Here is a 24,457-nt window from a genome sequence, read left to right as displayed (position 1 = left end):
TTTTGAGCCCTGCCTTGCCCATTTAATAGTGGGGTGCATAATCTTTTCAGTACCACCAAGGAACATCCCTGGAAAAATCAAGAATAATCAGCTAGGTTTCAACTCTGGCTCCAGTTACATGTGCATCAGTCATGCAAATGCTACCAGGGAGCTCCCACGGTTTCCTATGGCTCCTGCAGGTATAAAATAATAAAAGTTCATAAGCAACAATTCCTGCCCTCTGAATCCCTTCAGAGTACTGAAGCCAGCACTTTGTCAGACATCTTGTTAAGCACCTCCAACCAAACATCTAGGTCCAAGTTTTAGGGAAAGGAAAAGAGTAACCAATTTGTTAAAATGCCATGCCACAGGATAACCAGCAAGATGGCAGTGGAGTAAGGAGCTCCTAGAGTCAGCTCCTGCTACAGGGCAGTTAGTAAATATCTAGAGCTCTCTGGAGCTAGCTGAAGCACCTGTTTGGGGCCTCTAAGAGACCAGAAGAGTATCCTGCAACATCCCTGAAGGAATGGAAGGAGGAAAATGCCCATCTGCAAAAAGATTTTTAAGTAGAGCGCTCCACATCACAGAGGCTGGTGCCCATCCTCCACTGGAGGCACAAGCTGACTCAGGAGCTGTTCTTCAGCTGGAATTGAAAGCTCCAGTTCCAAAAAGAGGGGAGGAAGAGATGGCTGGGCACCAATTTCAGCTACTGATGAGTAAATTCCATGGGTTAAAGTACAATCCTAAGAACAGCTCAGTTTGAGCCTGTCGAAGTCAGAAAGAAGCTGGTAGATGCCACCTTAACTCTGCACCTGGCATGAGGGGAAGTGGGGCGGAATGAAAAATCCCAGTGCTGGTAGGGACCAGCTTCTTTCCATTCAGGTCAGAATACAGCTCTAGCCTAGACCCCAGCCCCACCTCTGGCAGGGAGGAAGCTAGGTGTCCTGCACCAGCCTCTCCGGGAAATTACCAGCCAAGCCGTGGTGGCTGGTGATTATCCTACTCTGGCGGCACAAGCCACCCCAGGAACTATTCTGTGGCTGGAATTAGAAGCTCCATTTCCCAAAAACAGGGGAGGAGGAGACAGTTGGCCACTGATTTTGGCTACTGATCAGTGGACTCAGCAGGTTAAGCTGGGAACAGCTGGGGTGTGAATCTGTCCAAGTCAGAAAGAGGCCAATGGCCACCATTTTGACTCCGCCTCCAGCATGAGGGGAAGCCAGGACTGAATAGCACAGTGATGGTAGGAACTGGTTTCTTTCACCCAGATCGGTCTGTAGCCCTAGCCTAGGCTTCAGCCCCACCTCTGGCAGGGAGGAGGTTGCTGGACCCTGCACCAGCCTATCCAGGTAACTGCAGGTACATTCGGCTGGCATAGACTGAATTATCAGAAGTCTACTGGGACAAATGCAGACATTTTGGACCCATGTGGCATAGACTGCTGCCCACACCTGCAGCTCCATCCCCGCCCCAAGCAGGGGAGAAATGGACATGAAGCTTCATCAGTCTCTCTGGGAAACTATAGTCTAGGCCTGCATGACCTGGATTACTCCACACAGCTGTGACTCCGTCCCTACCCCTGGCAAAGAAGAAAGTTGGGAGAAGCTTCATTGGTCCCTGGTGCAATGAGGGCAGCTTGAGCCTCTGCAGCTTATATTAGCAACATCCTTGGCTCCTACTGTATAACCAGCAAGGGAGAAAGGGCAGAAATCCCTAAACTAAAGAGAAAATCTGCACCCAGAATAAATACTCTAGTAGGCCAGATGCCAAGGCACCAAAAAAAATTACAATCCACACCAAGAAACAGGAACTACAGCCCACTTAAAGCAACAAAATAAGCCTCCGGATGACACAAAGGAGTTGAGGCAACTAATCATAGATGTTCAAACAAATCTACTTAATAAATTCAATGAGATGGCTAAAGAAATTAAAGATATTAAGAAGATACTGGATGAACACAAGAAGAATTTGAAAGAATACACAAAAAAACAGCAGATCTTATGGGAATGAAATTTTAAAAACACTAGAATCATATAATAGCAGATTTGAAGAGGCAGAAGAAAGGACTGGTGAGCTTGAAGAAATGGCCTCTGAAAGTAAACATACAAAAGAACAGTTGAAGAAAAGAATGGAAACAATTGAACAAGGTCTCAGGGACCTAAATGACAGCAAGAGATGTGCAAACTATGTGTCATGGGTGTCTCAGAAGGAGAAGAGAAGGGAAAAGGGGAAGAAGGAATATTTGAAGAAATAATGGTAGAAAATTTCCCAACCCTATTGAAGGACATAGATATCTATGTCCAGTAAGCTCAACATATTCCCAGCTGAAAAAACCCAAACAGACCAACTCCAAGGCACATACTAATCAGAATGTCAAATGCCAAAGACAAAGAGAGAATTCTGAAAACAGCAAGAGAAAAGCAATGCATAACATATAAGGGATACGTAATAAGATTAAGTGCTGATTTCTCACCAGAAACCATGGAGGTAAGAAGACAGTGTTATGATATATTTAAGATACTATAAGAGGAAAACTTCCACCTAAGAATCTTATATCCAGCAAGCTTGTCTTTCAAAAACGAGGGCACATTTAGAATATTCACAGATAAACAGAAACTGAGAGAATGTCTAACCAAGAGACTGGATTTGCAGGAAATACTAAAGAATGTGATAGAGCCTGAAAAGAAAAGACAGAAGAGGCCTGGAAGAGAGTCTAGAAATGAAGACAGTATCAATAAAAGTAACAAAGTATCAAAAGAATGGGGAAAATAAAATATGACAGAAAAAACTCAAATAGCCAGGAATAAACTTAACCAACAATGTTGTATTAGTCAGCCAAAGGGATGCTGATACAACAAAAAAGGCACAATTAGGAAAAATATGCCCAATAAGACTCCTTAAGGGGGGAATAATGCAAAGAGGTTGAAAACACTGTCTGAAGCAATTAAAAAGCTTCACTACCTGACAGGGCTCTGGCTTTGGGAGAGCTCTGGACCTAGGGGAGAATTTAAAAAAGCTAGTTTAATAGCCTTGAGTATTTTCATAAAGGAATTTTCTTCCAGACTAGAATTTGTTTTTTTTGTAGGGTCTGCTACATATAATTTGTCTTTACTCTTATAGATCTTTATTGGCATTTCTTGAGTACAGACTTTTGTCACTAACTCTGAGAGAACTTGTTCTTAAAGACAACTGGAAAAAAATAATCAGACTAGTTCTTGACTTTAAATAAAACTCTTTGGCAATTAATATTTCTTAAGTGTCATAGATTAATTTCAACTCTGACAAACACCAAAACATTGAAAAACCATCCCACAGAAGGAAATAATTTAATCTCAATTTCTCAATAAATGTATTCCTTCTCACTAATTTACTATTTCAAATGCTAGAATTCTCCCCAGAAAAACACTAAGTTCTATCAGACTAGGGATATAACTAAATGGAATGCATGAAACTAGTATGGATTTGGCTCCTATAAAAAACAGATACAAAAGCCATTTTAGGGGAAACAGATGTGGCTCAAGTGAATAAGGCCTCTAGCTACCATATGGGATGACCAGGGTTCGATCCCTCGGGCCTTGTATTAGTCAGCCAAAGGGGTGCTGATGCAAAATACCGAAATTGGCTGGTTTTCAAAAAGGTATTTATTTGGGGTAAGAGCTTACAGATACCAGGCCATAAAGCAGAAGTGACCTCCCTCACCAAAGTCTATTTTCACATATTAGAGCAAGATGGCTGCCGACATCTGTGAGGGTTCAGGCTTCCTGGGTTCCTCCCTTCCAGGGTCTTGCTTCTCTCTGGGTTCAGGGTTCCTCTTTTCCTGGGGCTTGCTTCTGTTTCCTCTGTGAGCTTACTTCCCAGGGCTCCAGCTTAAGGCATCAGCATCAGACTCTAACATCGAATACTCCCAAATCTGTCCTTTGCCATGTCTTTTATCTGTGAGTCCCTACCCATCAATGGGTGGGGATTCAACACCCTAATGATGTGGCCCAGTCAAAGCCCTAATCATAACTTAATCACACCCAGGTACAGATCAGATTACAAACATAATCCAGTATCTATTTTTGGAATTCATAACCATATCAAACTGCTACAGGCCTCCTAGTTAAAAAGAGAAAGTGTGCCTTCATGGCAAGCCAGTGCACTGCGTGGCGAGCTGAGTGCCTGTACGGTGAGCTGAGTGCCCATGTGGTGAGCCAGTGCCTTCATGGCAAGCCAGTGCCTGTGTGGTGAGCTGAGTGCCCATGAGTGCCCGCGTGGTAAGCCAGTGCCAGTGTGGCAAGAGAAGTGTCTGCTCAGCAAGCCAACTGCCCACATAAATGAGTCACACAGCAAAATGATGACACAACAAAAGAGAGACAAAGGAGAGAGTCAAGGTAAAGCGCAGCAGAGACCAGGAACTGAGGTGGTGCAATTGACAGGGAACCTCTCTCCACATCAGAGATTTCCAGGATCAAATCACAGTGAATCCTAGACAAGAAAGATGAGAAGAGAAGATAAAAACAGAAACAGATACAGAAGATCACACAGAGAATGGACACAGATAGCAAAAACAGCACGGCAGGGGAGGGGAAGGAAAAAAAGGGTAAAAAAGCCATTTTGGGGATAGTTGGGAATATTAGATGATACAAGAGAACTATGACTTATTTTATTAGATATGATAATGGTACTATGGCTATGAGGAGAATATTCTTTTTTTTAAGAGTTCAGTGCTGAAATATTTTCAGATTAATTGTAATGGAGCCACTAGATTATGGTCAACTGGTTTAGTCATTTAAATATACATACACAAAGATAAGGAAGGCAAACATTGCAAAATGTCAACAACTGGATGAGAAGAGTATTTGTTCTTTCAAAATTTATCTGTAATTGAACTTTTCATTTGAAAATTGGGGAGAGAAGCTACATGGCTAAAAAGAACTTACTCAAAAGTTTTAGCCATTTTATAACTAAAAAAAAATACATCTGCATAATGGTAATGCAATTTTTATTCTGGCAATGAGTTGTACAATTTTGTCTCAAGGATCACATTTTTATAGCTATCACCCCAACCACAAGGTGTCACTCTTCCCACATTAAAACATTCTTTGTCAAGGAAAAAGGCTGTTAATGCTGTTACCTACCAACGAAATGGAAAATGCAATGAACTTGCAAGGAAATCTGAAAACCTTTAGAACCTCTAAGATTTGGGGAATGGAATTAGGAAACTCTTCTCTGTTCATAGACAATGGAAGACAAAACAAAAATTTAAAAAATTTTTTAGAACTCAAGATGAGAAAGTTCTGTTCATCTGTATGACACTCTGCACACCTGCCCTCGGTGAGCCTCAAGAGATACAGCCCACAGTCAGCAAATTTAGTACACAGAGGGCTCAGAATGTTCCGAATAACACTGTGCATCAATTTATAGATGACGGGTCAATTAGCCAGAGAGCTGAGAATTACCAGGAGCCATGTTGAGGGGTTCTTGCAAATGATCCATTCTCCCCGCCTTCCCCCCACATCCCTCTGCACTCAGAGCACATGAGGTTTGGCTCAATGCTACTAGCCTGTCTATCAATACTCTGTCAAGGAACAGACCAACTGTTGTAGCTCAAAGGGGAAGGATCAAGAGTCAAACATTTAAAAAACGTTAGCCAATTCATCAAAAAAGGCTACCCCATCACCTTGGTCTACCTCCTTTGCGGGGGGGTGGGGATATTAACATTTGAGGAACCTGGATGAAGAATATACACAAATTTTTAAACGTCTTATTTGGAAGTAATTTCGAGCTTATAAGAAGTTGCACAATAGTACAAGGAATATCTATGTACTCTTCAAGCAGATTTGCCTACTGTTAACAGCTTACCATTCGTTTTATCATTTGCTATCTCCTCTGGTCATCTGTCTACCTCTAGGAATCTAGAGATAGTATATCTGTACTTAATTTTTTTCCTGATCTGTTTGAGGGTATACATCATATGTATTAGAAAATACACATCAGTGTGTGTTTTCTAATACGGATATTCTCATATATACATTGTACAGCTGTAAGCTTCATAAGTTTATACTGACACGACACTCCTATCTAATCTACCATCTATATTCCAAATCTGTATTGTGTCCTTGAGAGCACTTGGTACTTGCCCCTGCAGTACCAGACCCAACCCAGGCACGGATATTGCCTTTCACTGCCACGTCTCCTCAGCCTCCTTCATTCTGGAACATTTCCACAGCCTTTGCCTTTATGAAACTGGCATTTATGAAGAAAAGTGCACTCCCTGCACCTGTTTTTATAGTACACCATTTCTTGGTTTTTGGCTGGTCGATGTTTCTTTGTTATTAAATAGAGGTTACATAGTCGGAGGCAGAATATGGTCTAGCTGCTCTTGGGTCTGGTGTCTGTGGGTCTCTGTCCCTCTCAGACCACCCAGTTAAGGTGCTGCCTGATTTCTCACTGTGTAAGTAATGGTTACTCCTTTTTCCACACTTGCAACTAATAAACCGTATGTGAGAAGACATTTAAGATCATGAGAATATCCAGTTCTTCGCCAAAATATCTATGCAAAAATCCCTTGCACTCTTTTGAAAACGCTTTTGTAAGTCTGAAATAATTACAAAAATAAAAAGTTAAAAAACTTTAATGCAAAAGAAAAAGAAACTTAAACCTCGAGGTTCAAGTCTACAAGATCATTAAACTCCATCCACAGTGTGGAAAGAGAGTCAAAATTATAACAAAAACCTGTATCTTAAGGTAAAAGATCATGCAGGATCAACATTTCTCTCTCTCAGTACTCATAAGCTGACCCTTATAATCACCTAAAGTAGATAATTAAAGGCTTTTTTTAGGATCCAGGAAATAATAACCCTGTTCGCCTTTCACTGAAATGAGTTTTTTTAAAGTGATGCTTCTCGTTAACAGTTCTTCTTTAAGAAAAGACATGGCAGTCCAAACTCCAAAGACAATTGTGTGAATCACAATTTACCATATGCTTATTTTTGCCAGCCGGCTTTGCAACTGCATTGAAATCACTGTGCCAATCAGTTATTGTTTATTTTAATACTCTCCAAACTACTAGTCTCACATGGGAAAAGGGCAAAGACCAAAAGGAATCACTTACTCTCTAAATCAGAAATAATGAGATTGTCATGAAGCTTCACAGCTCGATGTTGTTCTACCTCGTCTTCAAGTTCAAAGATGGTTTCTTTCATGTCACTCCTTTCTGTCTCTTTTTCTTCCAGTTCTGATCTTAATTTTTCTAATGTCATATTTAAATCTTCAATTTGTTTCTTAGCTTCTTCTTGGAAGGATCGGTATTCATCTTCTACCTACGTGAAATGGAGGGTGCAAATTTAGTGCAATAAGAGTTGCCCTAAGATAAATGTTAGAACTAAGGTATGCAACCGTTCTATGCTATGCATGAACTAAAACAGCCTGTATAGTAATTGTTAAATACTGACAATGCCATTCAACTCAAATAGATTAATCTTGGAGGAAAGTTTGGAAATTTTTGCTCCTACAAAGTTTGGGCTGAAAGCATGCACTTTCTTAATGATTAATATGCCCTCCTATAAAAACTCTGTGTCTGATGTGTAACAGTTTCAATATTGGAATGGAAAACGGAAACATAAAAAAAAATTTGATAAGACTGTCTCTGGGAAACTATATATCTGGGAAGTTTCATCTCTGGGAAACTTCCCCTTATATATATGTTCCAACAAATAAAGCACATGTCCTAAACTGTATCTCCAAAAGTGACGGCTGAAAAATTGAGGTCTAAATTATGGCCAAAGATAACGCTAACATTTCTGACTTTAAAGAACACTGCGGTAAAAGAACAAACAGATAAAATGTTATATAGAGCAGTTAGCTAGCTCATGGAAATCGATACTAATGAGCAACCAGGTGGGGCGTGGAGCCCGGCCAGTGTGACCGCAGCCCAGCATGTAGTTCCAATTCAGTCCTCCTAAACTGCTGCACGTAAGACAGGGCTGGACCAGGCAATCTCTAAGGTTCCTGCCAGCATAAACCACAAACCCCAGCCAGGGGTAGGAGCCTCTACCTCCCCAAACAGAAATCTATCTGATAAACTACAACAACAGTCAGCTAAGGGGCGGCAGGCATTTTTGACCCTGCAGACTGGGAATACTTGCTCTCCATCTTTCTTACACCAAAATACATCATCAATGATGATGCTGTACAACTGCATGGTGCACTCCCTTGGCATATTCAGAAGGAAGAATGAATTCTTTCTGGAGCTAGTTATAACTCTAGCCTCCTCTCTAGCAGGCAAGAAAACATTAACAAAATGCAAGTGAATGAATGTACCATCAAGAACACTTTTCACCCTACTCCAATGAAAGAAAACCTTTCTCAAGTTTTAAAAATGTTTGCTTACAATATCTACATATAGATATATATGACACACAAAAAAGAGCTCTCAGCTCGTAAGCATGTACTGCTACTGCATATTGCCGATAAATAACATTCCTTTCTACTGAAACAATACCTTGGCAATGGTGTCCTGCAACCGATTTGCATCATTTCGGGTGTGAGCCAGATCTTCCTGCAGGCTACTAGCCAAAGCTTCTGCTTTCTCTTTGTCCAGCCTGACACTCTCCAGGAGATCCTGAATGTCAGACTTGTCTCCAGAATTATGGATGGAATACAGCTCCGCCACCTTCTGTTTCTCATTCTCTAGCTGGGCCTTGAGGCGGTTCATCTCTATCTGGTCACTGGCCACTGTGGCTTTGTACTCCTCCAGTGTGGCAGCCAGAGTGGCTTTGCCCTTCTGCTCAGACTCGAGAATTCGTTCCATGTGGTGATTGCGCTCTTTCAGAGCCCCAATCATTTCCTGAGCTTCCTTATTGTCTTGTTCTGCCATCTTCAAAGTATTACTTAAGTGTTGCTGGACGCCAAGCAGTTGCTCTCGCTCGAAACGGGCATTCTCAGCTAGGTCCATGTAACGTTGCTCTAATTCCATATAGCGCCCACTTTTTACATCTTCATCTATGACATAAGAAATGTGATGCTCATCTAGAAGGGAGCGAAAATATTCAATCTGTCGGCTAAAGTGTTCCAATTTGTCACTCTGCTGGCATAAGGACTCCATGAGAATCACCTTCTCCTCTCCGAGCCTTTCGTTTTCACTGTTCAGTTCTTGGGTGATCTGCTGCAGATCAGCCAGCTCTTGCAGAGTTGCCTGAAGTTCCTCGCTGGTGCTGTGTTGGTTCTCTTCCATCTGGTGTATCCGTTCTGTCAAGCAAGCAACTGACACTTCGCTTGCGTCGCCACTGCTCCCCTTCCGAGAGCGCTCCGTGCTGGGGATGCCCTCCGACTCTGAAGAAGACGGCGCATCGAGGGCGTCGTCACTCGAGGTGAGGGGTTGGTAAACCTCACTGCACTCGCTGTCCAGATTGTCCAGGGAGTTACTGTGCTGATGGTCCATGAGTGTGTTTTCATCCTGACTCAAGAGATCCTCCACTGACCCAGGGGCAGAGCCTTCCACTGAAGAGGTCAGAGTTCCCCCTCCATCGCTCTGGTTACCGGGGACAATTTCAGGGCTCAGGGACTGATAGCCAAACAGTTTTTCTGAATTGTCCAACCTCTGCTCCAGGGAAAAGCCCAATGCATTCAACCTGTCCTTCAACATTCTGTTTTCGTTTTTCAGCTGGTTGAGTTCTTCACGGATGGCTGTGTTTTGTTCTTGTAACTGCAACAGAGTGGATTCAACATCTGTAGGCTGGTGAGCGATAATGGCTTCTTTCTCCTCAGATTTTTCATCCCCCTCAGAATGATCCTCATTAAGGCCCAGCTGAGCACGCATGTCTCGGAGTTCGTTTCTCAAGTGCAAAATCTCCACGTCTTTGGTTTTGGCCAATGTGAGAAGGTCCTTCACTTTGGCTTCCAAAGCGGCTTTGTCACTGATCTGGTTGTCTGACTTAGATTTGCTCATACGCACGTCACATTCCGCAGCAGTGCGACTGCGGGGACGTTTAGCCAGTGCCACGTCATTAGACCCCTGACCTGCAGAGGGTAGTTTTTTGCTCTGGTTTAGTCGGGTACGTTCACGTAACCTTTCTCTAGTAGAACTGGATTCTTTATTACCTGTGGAAGTGCTTCGCTTGGTTGAAGAACTTGTGCCTACATGTTTAAAATAAAGAATTTAAAGCCAAAATGTTAGAATAAAAAGGCACATAGTTTAGGGGCCTGGTCTAAAGTGATGCAATCTAGGGGTCTACAAATTGATTTAGATCTGTATTAATTCTGCCTTAGAGTCTAGTTACTTTAAAATTCAGTTTCTCAAGAATAGAATAATGTTCAACTTTTAATTATCAATGAAAAAAAGTGATATATTTAATTGTATACCTTAAGGGTGAATTTTACTGAGTGTGAATGACATCTCAATAAAATTGTTATATTTAAAAGAAGAAGAAAAAGAAGTTATAGATACTAACTCAAGTCCTAAAGCATGGTGTATTTAATATCCCAGATGATATTCTAGGTGAAGATGACTCAAGAATTTACCAGTCAGGTGGCAAACTCAGTGTAGAAACAGAAGGTAAAGGAAGAACACAGGTAGGCAAGAGGGGAAAGGCAGCCTTGGGACAAACTGAAAATCTAAGCTACCTATGAAGGACACATACAATATGACCAAGTAAAGGCAGACAATTTTCAGACCACAGAATGCCACATAAATAGTAACAACAATAACCAACGCATATTTAGTGCTTACAACATACACATCATCAACACTTACTCACGTACGTGCATATATACAAGTCTCACCACAACCCTGAGGTAGGTGTTGTCATCGTCCCATTTTACAGATGAAGGAACTGAAACTAGGGGATGGTGAACATTTGCTAACACCCCATGGGCTCAGCCACGATTCATACCCAGGCAGTCTGGCTCCAGAGTCTGAAGCTCTGCTATACTCATCTAAATGTTAAGTAACAAGGAAGCAATCATCAAATACGCTGCAAACATCATAATTTTGCTAAAATTGAACCTTTGAAAGCAATTTGCATGATCTTATCTTTAACATAAAAAGAAGAGGAAGATGTTTACCCACAAACACTTAAGAATTAGGATTTTTTTATACTTTGAAGAAGAAAGCTGTAGACCTCAGCGATGACTATTTTGAAACTGAGTAATCAGTCAGTCCCATGCTAGGCTCCAGGCTGGAGAAGTATCAGGGAGGAGATGGTTTCAGTGATATAGGAAGAGTCACTCATTCTGGCAGGGATTAGGTGCAGGGGAGAGGATAGAATTCAAGCAACAAGATAAAGTTGAGGAAATAGAAGGGAGCACAGCTCACATAATGCAAACTGCAAGAAAATGTTGGTATGGAGTCCCTGAACGTCAGAGAGAATTAATTCAGTGAGTCACCGCAAGTCCATCAATGTTCTCAAGCAGAGAAAAGACCTAAGGAAAAGAGGACTTCAGGGAAGTTAATGCAGATTAGGCTAAGTGGGGCATGTGAAGAGGTAGGAAGAGCAGGAAAGGAAGAACAGAGCAGGCAAAGCAGAAGTTAAAGAGGGCCGCAATTGGGGTGGGGGCAGTGAGAATGGAGACAGCGTCACAAATCTGTAAGAGATTTCAAAGACAGAAAGAACACGGGATTAAGGAAAAACAACTGGAAGTGGAGGCCAAAGAGAAGGAAGATGGGAAAACTTCCCCCAATAATAATTCCCTTGTCCTTTTCTGTAAACGGTACTTTCAACCTTCTTATGCAAATTAAAAACCTTTCTAAGAAAAAGACCTGTGCATGTCTGCAAGACAAAAGGAAAGGAGCCAATAAAGAGGGGAGTGATTGATTGATAATGCCCCAAATTGAAAGGAGGTAAAAAACAAGAAGAGGGAAACGGACTTTGGCCCAGTGGTTAGGGCGTCCATCTACCATATGGGAGGTCCGCGGTTCAAACCCCGGGCCTCCTTGACCCGTGTGGAGCTGGCCATGCGCAGTGCTGATGCGCGCAAGGAGTGCCCTGCCACGCAAGGGTGTCCCCCGCGTGGGGGAGCCCCACGTACAAGGAGTGCGCCCGTGAGGAGAGCCGCCCAGCGTGAAAAGAAAGAGCAGCCTGCCCAGGAATGGCGCCGCCCACACTTCCCTTGCCGCTGACGACAACAGAAGCGGACAAAGAAACAAGACGCAGCAAATAGACACCAAGAACAGACAACCAGGGGAGGGGGGGGAATTAAATAAATAAATAAATCTTTAAAAAAAAAAAAAAAAAAAAAAAAAAAAAAAAAAAAAAACAACAAGAAGAGGAAGAAAAGGAGTCCAAAGAAGAAAAAAAGCCTCTCTGGGAATTACTGTGATGAGTGAGGAGACAGACAATAAAAACTGGAGGAAAAAATAAGAGTGAACTGGTACACTGAAATCAAGCAGGTATAGGTAAGTCATCAGGAGTAAGCAAAGGCAGAGCAGATGAACTCAATTAAGGCTGTTCAAAGCCCAACTGAGGCAAATGATCCAGAATCCAGCCTAGTGTGTTAGGGAACATCGGTCAGCAGGGACTGGCATAATCCTCAGGGCTGAGAATGGGAGAGGCAGCAGAAGAGTATTTCCTTTTCTTCTTGCCACACAAGCTAGAGAGAAAAATGTAGCAATGACCCCAGGCTTTGGAGTAAATCACCTAAAGGTCAGTCCTTGCCCTACCACTGCTCTGTGGCTTGGTACAAAATAGAAACCCCATAAATATTTGCCGAACCAGTGAATGCAAGGCCTTGGGGAAGGTGCTGAAGCTTTCTGAGCCTACCTTTTTCATCTCTAAAATGAGGATAATAATAGTCTCTACCAGTAGGGCCACAGCGAGGATAAGATGAAATAATGCCCATAAAGCATTAAGTAAGCACTTGACCATGCCCTCCTACTGATCCTACCTCACTGCTATTATAACTAACAGTGGAAGTAAGGTGGGATGAAGGAAGATCAGAAGGTCAAAGCAGAAGAGGGGACAGCAGGTGAACCTGGACTAGAAAAGAGGCTAATACAGATACAAATAGCAGTCTAAATGGTGAAAGAGGCTCTGCTCTGAGTTTTGCCCATTTGCTTTCATAAACATTATTGTAAACACATTGCTCTTACGTTTACTGGAGGTTTAAATTTTTTTTCTGTGAGTGTAACAAGTAAAATACAGCATTCCTGGACAGGAAGATGAGTTAAATTATCAACTCCATCAAATCTAAAAATAAGGAGCTGCTAATAAATGAAGAAAGAATTGTAGACTGAAAATTGATGGATTTAGGCATTGGTCATCAAAGGCTGTTAACATCACAAACAGAAATTATGTACCTACTGACATACACCACCTGTGAAAGGAAGAAAAAAAAAAAAGACCCCTGATTCTGTCTGATGAAGTCTCTAGATCCAGCGCCAATTTACAGTAAATAGAGAGGACAAAGGAACATGGTAAAAAGGACATTGTGGGAATATATCCTCAAAATCTAGATTGTGAGAAACTGTATAGCTCAAAAGACCAGTTTCTACAAAAATTAAATGCAAGGAAAAAGAGGTGGGGGTGGGTGGGGAAGACCATAGATTAAAAAAAGACTTAAGGGAAACGGACTTTGGCCCAGTGGTTAGGGCGTCCGTCTACCATATGGGAGGTCCGCGGTTCAAACCCCGGGCCTCCTTGACCCGTGTGGAGCTGGCCATGTGCAGCGCTGATGCGCGCAAGGAGTGCCGTGCCACGCAAGGGTGTCCCCCGCGTGGGGGAGCCCCACGCGCAAGGAGTGCGCCCGTGAGGAAAGCCGCCCAGCGTGAAAAGAAAGAGCAGCCTGCCCAGGAATGGCGCCGCCCACACTTCCCGTGCCGCTGACGACAACAGAAGCGGACAAAGAAACAAGACGCAGCAAATAGACACCGAGAACAGACAACCAGGGGAGGGGGGGGGGGGGAATTAAATAAATAAATAAATCTTTAAAAAAAAAAAAAAAAAAAAAAAAAAAGACTTAAAAAGATATATCGAACAATTATTATATGTGGACCTTAAGCAGATCCTGATTCAAACAAATAGACAATAATTATATACATAACATTTATGGCACAGATGATACTGAAATACTTATTGAATGAGTTCCAATTTAAGGAATCACTAGTAGTATTTTAAGGACTGATAATATTGTGATTATGTTTTTAAAAGAATCCTTACCTTTCAAAGACAAAAAAATATTTATGGAAGAAATTAAATGATGTCTGGAATTTGCTTCAAAATAACAAGGGGAGGGAGGGTGGGTGTCAAGGAAATAAGAGTACCCATGAATTGACAATTGTTGAAGCTGGTGATGAGTAAGTGGGGGTTGACCGTGTGTGTATGTTTGAAATTGTCTATAATTAGATGCAACAACCTAAACACGAAAGCCCTCTTCTATTCACATAAAAAGGCAGTTTAAATATTGAAGTAAATCCCATCCATACCTGTGCTAATTTTGGATTTGTTCTCCACGGTGTTCATGGCAGGGGCGGAGGCTGAAGATGCTGCAGGTGGGCAGGTGCTTTTCTTTCCTTTAACACCATTCGTCACTGTCACCCCTCCAGCCATTCCAGCTAAAAGGTCATCACTGCTCTTGGTCTAAAAGCAACAGAAAATAAAACAAATTGACTAGATGAGGCAAGATGAAATAATATTTTGAGACTGAAAAAGCTGTGGACTTTTATACTAAGTTGAAGAACTCTATATAGACTTCCTAAGAGCAAACAGCACATGGTGTGTGCAACAGAAACAGAAATCTCTTTTCTGGTTTATAAACAATCACACTCACAAATTTCTTTATTAAAATCATATATGCAGTTAAAGATTTTGTTATGGAAGCCTGCTGTATACCCAACATATACCAGTCAGGGAGGGACTGGGGGGAAATCAATGCATCATCCTTGTTACACTTCTATCCAGGAAATGACTTAGGGAAAGAAAGGACACGAGTGATATCATCATATGGGCAGTATCAGGAAGGTTGTGCAATGTCACAGGAATTGCCACCTTGTCATTTCTAGAGAGAAACACCTTTGAGAGTCAGAAATAATCTTCCTTGCTCTAAAGTGATTCAGTGATGGAGTCAATATGTAAAAGAAATTACTCTGAAATGTAGCTATCTTGCCTTATCGTTCCAATTCCTTCCTATTCAAATATGTCGAAAATGGGAAAGCTCTTTTTTAAGGTCTAAGAAATATGCAAACAAAAAAGGAGAGATATTAGGACTAGAGGGAAGGTTAGTTGGCCTAAATGATCACACTACTTCAGAAAGATCATTTTAATATTCAGTTACAGTTCCATAAAGAAACCAACAGGAGGAAAATACCGTGAGGTTTGTTAAAAGCAAACACAGACTCTAGATAATAGGATTAGGAATAAAAGTATTTTTAAAGAAAATTAGTGAAGAAAACTGTTCTTTCTTTCTCCTAGAAATGAAAGACCATGGAGGAATTACAAATCTGTGACAAGAAAAGGAAAACTACTTTTTAAGAACCACAAAGTTTTGTCTCATTAAGGAGAAGTACAAGTTTGCCAACTAGTTTATATGATTGTTGATCTGGAAGCATGTGCTCCCTTAGATCATAATAACCTCATCTATCAAAATTAAAATGGCTTATGAGTAACTAATTGCTAACCTTCTCTTCAGTTCTAAATGTCAATGACTCCACACCATATAAGTCTGCTCTCATCATTCAACTATGAAAGTTATAACACAGTATCAAGAAGTCTGCTAATCCACCTTATTTTCAAAAGGGCCAAAAAAGGGATTTGATGTATTAAATTAAGCAGAATTAAGTTTTGGTAATTCGGGGTTGTCAAATGACAAGAAATTGTGACTATACAAAGAGGAAGGGGGGCATTGCATTAATCATTAAGGACTCTATATTCTTCAAGACTAATTTCTGTTAATTAAATTCATCACTATGATTCAAAGAACTTGTTTATCAAAAGCCATACTGCCTACCTGTCAGGGATATCAATTTGTGTTTCATTTACTAGACAGTAAATAAACGGTTTGGAAGTTCCTGAATAAGTTGAACAGAATTACCATTTGACCTAACAATCCCATTCTTATTTATATATCCCAAAGAATTGGAAGTGGGAACACAAAGAGATATTTGTACACCAATGTCCATACCAGCCAAAAATGGAATCAATCCAAATGTCCATCAAAAGTTCAATGAATCAACTAAATGTGGCATATCCATACAATGGAATATTATTCGGCCATAAAAAGGAATGACACATGAAACAACATGGCTGAACCTTGAAGACATTATGCTAAGTGAAGTAAATTGACAAACTAATGCAAACACTGCATGATTCCAACTTAAATGAAATATCTAGAATAAGCAAATTCATAGACACAGAAAGTAGAGCTTACCAGGGGCTGGGAGGACAGCAAAGAGGGACTTCTTGCATAATGGGTAGAGTATCTGTTTTAGGTGATGAAAGTTTAAGTAATGGAAGGTGGTGGTAGTACATGGTAAAAGTAATTAATGCCACTGCATTGTACACTTAAAAATGGTTAAAATGGCAAATTTCTTGTTAAATATACGTGACCACAATTTTTAAAAATCAAGGGGAAAAAGACCAAAAAAAAGCAGACAAAATTAATAAGATGAAAAACAAGTTCACAGACATACATAAAAATGGTTAACGTCAACCACAATAAGAGAAATGCAAATTAAACAACAGTCATACCACTTTCATCCAGACTGGCAAAACTCAAAAAGTATGGCAAGACACTCTCTGGGGAAGAATGTGGGGGGGAAGCACATAAATCCAGCAAATTCCTTGCAGAAAGGAATTTGGAAATATATTTCAGAGTGCATATGTATTTGCACTTCTCAAAATGTACTTGAAAATACATCTTCAACAACACAGAAACACATGCACAAGATGATTCATTCCAGCATTGCTTGTAATTGCAAAATACTAGGAATGTCTTTTTTCTTCAAAATACTAGAAACATCTTGAATGCACATGCCCAGAAAGTGGCTGAATTATAGTATACCCTCACAATGGAGTGCTCAACAGCTATAAAAAAAGGATGAGAAAGATAGCTATAAATTGTTACTTCCAGAACACATTAAGTCAAAAAACCAAAGTACTAAAGAACATATTATGCTACCTTTTGTGTAACAATGAGGAAATTAAAAAATATATATATATATATATATATATATATATATACTTGCTCATTTACACAACAAAGGAAAGAAGAACAGAAACCAATTGAGGGTAGCAGATGTAGCTCAAGTGTGTTGAGCGCCTGCTTCTCACATATGAGATCCCAGGTTTATTCCCCACTACCTCCTAAAAACAAACAAACGGGGGGGGGGGAACCTCACTGGGGAGCAGATGTAGCTCAGTGGTTGAGTGCCTGCTTCTCATGTATGAGATCTTGGTTTCAGTCCCCAGTACCTCCTAAAAGAAAACAACAAAAAAGCAAATGAGGGGGAAGCAGACGTGGCTCAACTGATAGAATGTCCGTCTACCATATGGAGGGTCCAGGGCCTCGATCCCCAGGTCCTCCTGACCTGTGTGGTTAACTGGCCCACGCACAGGGCTGCTGCGTGCAAGGAGTGCTGTGCCATGCAGGGGGGCCCCCGTGTAGGGGTGCCCCATGCACAAGAAGTGCAGACCATAAGGAGAGCCACCCCATGTGAAAAAAGTGCAGTCTGGCCAGGAGTGGCGCTGCACACACAGAGAACTGACACTGCAAGATGACGCAACAAAAAAGAGACAGTTTCCCAGTGCCGCCAGATAATGCAAGTGAATGCAGAAGAACACACAGTAAATGGACACAGAGAGCAGACAACAGGGGAAAGGGGAGAGAAATACATAAATCTTTTTTTTAAAAAAGGCAAAGGAGGCACCCATGCCATGTTCAAGTAGATGGAGAAGCTTCAGAGCGCTGTCCCCCAACAGAAGTTTTGAACAACCAGCAGGAACCGGCAGAAACAACTCTCTCAAAGCTCTGGAAAACAGTTAAAACGACTGTAGGAACAGGGTGAGCACCAAATCAAGAAAAAGGTTACTTAAAAGCAGTACGAACTTGTGGTGTCCTAGTTGGCTCATGCTCCCAGTATAGGTATCTGGTCCCAGTTCAGGAAGGAGCAGAGTAACCTTTGTACACATACTGGGAGAATGTATATCTGGCACAATCTGACAGCTGGTAGCTTGAGGGACTGAACCAGGATACTTGTCACGGGCGCACAATCTCAACTTCTTTATGTACAAGGTGGCTCAGAGAGCTTTCCTATAGAGCAGTCAAGACATGCTGTAGGAGCAAGGGATTACTGGCTGTAGGGCATAATGCAATGCCCAACAACAGGAGGAAACTGTTTCATAGAGAAGAGGCAACACTGGTATTTATGTAAATGGAACACCTCAGCAGGAAGTATCAGGGAGGCCCCTACACTTTGGCCTGGAGATATTACCTAAACTCATTTTATGGATAAGCCTTTGTGGGAACCCAGGGCATGGGCTATGCTTAAATGAAAACACAACCCAAAGCACAGAGCCGCCAGCATGACCTGGACATCCACTAGTTAAAAAGTAACCAGCCTCCCCAGAGAAAGAATGTACAGATGGTACTGTAAATTCTAATCTCCTCAAGGTTGTATACTCCTTTCCTATAATAACATCCCTGGACATCCCGTCTGTGTGCTTCATGTAACTCTTGCAGAAACTGTTCTCATGCCTTATGGAATGCCTTTGTTCTAAATACCCCTTATACTGCCCCATCTTTTGGTGCTCTGCAGAGCACTACTTTCATTCTCAAACTGGCTGCCATCAGAGATTCTCTCCTGTACGTAAGTCCCAATAAAGCTCATGTCTTACCTAGTAATGTGTACATTCTTTGGTCTTGTGGCTGCCCCAACTCACGCCCTTTGGGAATTCATTTGGAACAAATGGCGAGCCAGCAAGGAGACCAAAGGACCACTGGCAGTGGTGGGCATGAGCTCTGGGAAGGGAGAATCCGTGGGGTAAATCCGGAGTTGGCCTATAATGTCCATGTGGGGAGGGTGGCTGCCCTCCTGGATGAGTGGGGCCAGATGAGTGGGGAGTGCCAAGAGAATATGGTGTTGTCCACTTGCTTGACTGTTGTGGAAATCCACATGAGTACAGGGACTCCCTGAAACCATGGATGGGAGTAGAATGCATGCTACAAGAACAGAAGAGTATGAAGTTTAGTAAAGACCGCAGGTATGCTGCCACAGCAGCCAGCTGGCCATTGCTATGGGTGGTATAGTTAGCTCCAGAGACTGTCTAGGGAAAGACAAACAAATCTGCTTTTTAAAAGACGAGTTAAAGCTAGAAAGGAATATGTGCCCGGCACAGGCAAAATTGAAAGATTCTTTAAACAACTGCCTGCACCAAGTTGATGATCAGTTAAAAACCCTGGCGTATAGGCATGCTCAGGCTAGGGGTCGCAGGCTGCCTCAAGTCCAGGTCTGGAGGATAATAATCACCCCTGTATGGGGCCCTAAGACATGGGATCCTATGGACTCCTCCTCAGATGAGGAAAAGGAGGAGATAAGGGAGGTGGAAGAAGACAGTAATTCAGATGTAGCAACTATAAAGAGAATCTTTAAATCATGTTAGACCACTTGTGCAATGGAAGGCTCAATTACAGATACAACATCCCATACAAGCAGGAGTGTTAAACGGGGTACCTGTCAGTGAAGCCAAGCTTGTAAGAATATATTCCTCTGGAGAGTTAACTGAGATAGGGAAAACATTCCAGCAGCAACTCCAGAAACCCCTTGCCACCTGGATGGTGCGAATGTGGGCTACTAGGGCCTAAGGGAATTAGTTTAACTGCTGGAGAAGCAGAAAAATTTAGCAACATTAATGTTCTCTATTCTGTTTCCATGCTAATTCTAAATGGGCCTGGGCAGCCACATTAATAAAATTGGAGCTATTAAGATTTAGTGACTCTTGAACTGGACAACTCTGTGAAAGTATAAGAGGAAAGGGGGGGCAAAAAGAAAACTGCTGGCTACTTTTGTATACCTGCAATTCAATCATGGCTTAGCCCTTTTAGCAGTCAGCCTCCCCTGCCAACTTGCCTCCAGAAAAGTGTTTCAGGGAAGCGAATATGGCTCAACTGATAGAGCGTCTGCCTACCATATAGGAGGTCCAGGGTTCAAACCCAGGGCCTCCTGGCCCATGTGGTGAGCTGGCCCACGCGCAGTGCTGCTGCCATGCACAAGGAGTGCCATGCCACGCAGGGGTGTCCCCTGTATACAGGAGCCCCACGCACAAGGAATGCGCCCCACAAGGAGAGCCGTCCTGTGTGAAAAAGTGCAGCCTGCTCAGGAGTAGTATCGCACACACAGAGAGCTGATGCAGCAAGATGCCACAACAAAAAAGAGACACAGATTCCCGGTGCTGATGAGAATGCAAGTGGACATAGAAAAACATACAATGAATGTACACAAGAGAGCAGGCAACCGGGGGGTGGGGGGAAAAGGGGTGTAAGAGGGGAGAGAAATAAATAAATCTTAAAAAAAAAAAAAAAAATACTGTTTCAGAAATGTGTCCTTGTATGTTTCATAATGTATCTCACGATAGACTGGTAAATAGAAAACTAAGTTCTGTTTGCATATAACCAAACTGAGTCATGATTCTGACAAACTTGTTTAGTGTTAATGGTAATTATAAGTTGTAAGAGGTTTGCTTGGAGACAGTTTCCAAAGTCATTTTGGTAAACTTACGTATGTAACATATGTAGAATGTGTTTTTCTTTAAGGAAAAAGAAAGTAATTTTGTCCTAAGAGAAAATGACTGGTTATTAAGAAAGAGGGAAATGTGGGATAAAACCTGAATGAATACAGAAAGTGCAAAAAGTGTGCGGGAAAAAAAATTTGTGGTCAAAGTTGAGTAAGATTTGATGGATCCATCTATAAAGTTTTAAAAGATTAATAGCACATAGTATACTAGTGTAAAACTAAAATTTGGGTCTCTCTCTGTTAAAGACATAAAGTTTCTTAGGTCATCAGTCTGTTTTAGTAGAAGGTTATAAAAAGTTTTTCTCCTGAATAATCAGTATATAAAGCAAGAAGTTTGTTCTATCAAAATAGATTCTTATACTTTAACCTTATCATGTCCTTGGTGGTTTAAGAAAAACAAGACTTCTCACTTTTAAAAGAACATAAAGTTCACAAACCTAACAAGTTCTAACATTTTGCTTTCTCAAAGTCAATCCCTAGAAAGTTATCTACTTTTTAAAAAATTTTCAAACTATTGGAAAGGATTTGTTCTTTCACCTTGTAAAAAGTGAACTAATAAAAATAGTTAATTTCATTTGATATGTTATAAGTTGAATGGCAAGTGTTTAGAAAGTGTTACAAAATTAAAAGGGATTTTCTAACCTGTTAATCAAAGCTGTACGGGTAAAAATGCCCATACAAATTCTTAAAAGACTGTATAAAATTCCTAGAGATTCAACAATGTTTTCTGCATAATATTAAATAACAGTATAATGTTGTTAATCATGGTTTTATTTTAAAAATGTTATGTCACAGAATCCACCTCTCCGCCTGGGAACCTAAAGGCGGATGCTTTGGCTTGTATTTGTCTAATCTGCCCCACCTCCACTAAGAAAGCAGCCCTATGGCTACATAAAAATAGTGACCATCAGGGGGCTGCCACAGGATGACACATGACTGTAGATTACCAAGAATTAAATAAAGAACACCATCGCTGTATGTAGCAGTCCCAGACATTGCTGGTTTATTGCAAGAAATGAGTACCCAGTTATGTCACTATCACTTTTTTTTTAGATGTTGCTAATGCTTTCTTTAGTATCTCCCTAAACAAGTCAAGCCAGGCTGCATTCCCTTCACGTGAGAAGGCTAACAGTCAACTTTTACAGAGCTTCCCTAAGGTTACATGCATATACCAACCATCTATCACTGCCTCATGGCAAAAAACCTGGCCTCATGGAAGAAACCTGTGGCTGTAATCCTATTTTCACTATATTGATGATATTATGTTAATCAGTAATTCTCTTTCAGACTTAAAAGAAGTACCAGAGACAATAGTATCTCACCTTGAAAGCCAGGGATGGGCAATCAACCTGGACAAGCTGCAAGGTGCTGGCTGCTCTGCAAAATTTGACAAAAACTATACCCTCTGCTGTAATAGATTAAGTACAATATTTTCCCACACTACAGGGAAAACGGACTTTGGCCCAGTGGTTAGGGCGTCCGTCTACCACATGGGAGGTCCGCGGCTCAAGCCCCGGGCCTCCTTGACCCCTGTGGAGCTGGCCCATGCGCAGTGCTGATGCGCACAAGGAGTGCCCTGCCACGCAGGGGTGTCCCCTGCATAGGGGAGCCCCACGCGCAAGGAGTGCACCCATAAGGAGAGCCACCCAGTGCGAAGGAGGGAGCAGCCTGCCCAGGAATGGCGCCGCACACACTTCCCGTGCCGCTGACGACAACAGAAGCGGACAAAGAAACAAGATGCAGCAAAAAGACACAGAAAACAGACAACCGGGGGAGGGGAGGGGAATTAAATAAATAAAAATAAATCTTTAAAAAAATATATATATTTTCCCACACTACAAACTCCAAAACAAATGATGGCCTCTGTGGAGTTGGCGGGGTACTGGAGACCCTTCATCCCTCATTTAGCTCAGATACTAAAACCACTGTATGTGTTAATCAGCAAATGCCATACATGGGAATAGGAAGACCCTCAGCAGGCTGCTTTTGAGAAAGCAAAAATAGCAATGATGGCACAGGGTCGAGCATTAATGGGGGTGGACCCTGACTCACCCCGTCAATTGGAGGTAGCCAGCGTTGATACTGGCTTTGAGTGGGATCTGTGGCAAAGGCAAAACTCTAAGAGAATTCCCCTTGGGTTTTGGTCACTCTGAAGACTCCAGGGGTGGATTGTGGAACCTGGGAACAAGCCTCGCTCTGGTCATGCACAATTAAGTACTTGAACAAAGTGGAAAGTTAACCTGCTATAGAACATCATCTTCAATTCTAGCCCATTAAGTTCTGAGATGCAAGAGATCCTAGGCCCAGTGCATGGAAGTTCTTCAGCTCAAGTTACAACCCCCAAGGTGGCTGTTGAAGTGCCCATTACAAAAGGCACAGGAACAGTTCCAGAGAATGCATGTACGCAAATGGTTCAGCGGGTGGAAATCCCCCCGCGTGGACGGTTGGAGTGCAGGCCAGCACTAACACTATTTGGGGGGAAACAGGCACCATGCAAAGCAGTAAAAGGAAAGAGTTAAGAGCTGTGTGGACAGTTATAGAACATGAGCCCAGAGATGCACTAACAATTGGTACTGATAGTTGGGCAGTATACAAAACCCTTACCACCTGGATGGCAACTTGGAAACAGGAACAATTGTCTGTCATGGCTGCCTTCTGTGAGGGAAAAATCTGTGGAAGGATGTTTGGGACGCCTGCCAGTGGTGACAGGTAACTGTCTATCATGTCCCAGCCCACTCCTCTAACACTCTTCTTGGGAACGTTAAGGCTGAAGCCCTCACGAAAGTCCAAAGTCATACCACTGAGACCCAAAAAGTAGCCAAGTGGCTTCAACAGTACAGCGGACATGATGGCTACCAGACCCTATGGTGCCTAGCCCAACAGTTCCAGCCTCCTGTCACTCACCATAGCTCGTCAACATCACCTATGAGTGTCCTTTGTGCCCACTCTGATGACCATAGCAATTATATCACCCAATGAGACATACTGGCCAAGCACAAATTCCAGTAGCATTATAGCAAGGTGATTATATCGGTCCCCTCCCGCTCTCAGAAGGGGCGAAGTCTGCTTTCACTGCCACAGACATTGCCTCGGGACTCCTGTTGGCCTTCTGAGTAGGATAGGCCAACCACTGGGCTACCATCTCTGCCTAGAAAAAGTAAATGCCCTATACGGGGTGCCAGCCCAAACTGACAGTGACGGAGGAACTCATTTACCAGTCACCTCATGCAGTCTTGGGCTATGGACCAGGATACTGTTTGGAATTTCCATCAACCTTATAACTCCCCTGGGGCAGGTCTTTATAGGAAGAAGGAATGGCCTTTTAAAGAAACAAATAAAAACAGACAAAGGATCTTTACAACAATGGACTAAGAGGCTGTATACAGTTGTGTATACATATATACAGCACAATGGGCTGTAGCCCTTGCTGTAGTTGAAATGCTGACAGAAGGGCCGATGACTGAGAATACAAGTTAGAGGACCAGCCACCCCACAGTCCAAACATTGTTAAAAGACTACGGTTTATACAAAAAATGTCAGCAAAAATTTTTATTAATAACCTGGGATCTCCTATTCCACCTGGGGCTTTGTGTTTATCTATGTAAACTCTCCTTATGCCTAAATGAGTGTTTGTTTTTAGGTGGTACCAGAAATAGAAACCCAGACCTTGTATGTGGGAAGTAGGCGCTCAACCACTTAAACTACATCCGTTCCCCCCAAACTAGTTTTCAATGTCACTAAAGAAAATTTAAAGTATTTAGAAGGGGAAAATATATT

The 24,457-nt window shown here is 42.0% G+C and overlaps 1 protein-coding gene across 3 annotated transcripts in view; it reads right to left on the bottom strand.

The window, feature by feature from the left end:
* SPECC1L (sperm antigen with calponin homology and coiled-coil domains 1 like) overlaps window positions 1–24,457 on the bottom strand; it is a 177,276-nt gene that overhangs the window by 91,981 nt on the left and 60,838 nt on the right. For all 3 annotated transcript variants that reach the window (XM_004467699.5, XM_004467698.5, XM_012528691.3), the window contains exons 3-5: window positions 14,381–14,534; window positions 8,465–10,098; window positions 7,076–7,283 (exon numbers count right to left, since the gene is read on the bottom strand). In XM_004467699.5, coding sequence (XP_004467756.1) covers window positions 7,076–7,283; window positions 8,465–10,098; window positions 14,381–14,534 — 1,996 coding nt within the window. The remainder of the gene's footprint in view (window positions 1–7,075; window positions 7,284–8,464; window positions 10,099–14,380; window positions 14,535–24,457) is intronic.

The sequence above is a fragment of the Dasypus novemcinctus genome, chromosome 19 (genome assembly GCF_030445035.2).
Source record: "Dasypus novemcinctus isolate mDasNov1 chromosome 19, mDasNov1.1.hap2, whole genome shotgun sequence".
In the NCBI taxonomy this organism is placed as follows: Eukaryota; Metazoa; Chordata; class Mammalia; order Cingulata; family Dasypodidae; genus Dasypus; species Dasypus novemcinctus.
Note: the sequence above shows the minus strand (reverse complement) of the source record. Positions and strands in the feature narration are given on the sequence as shown.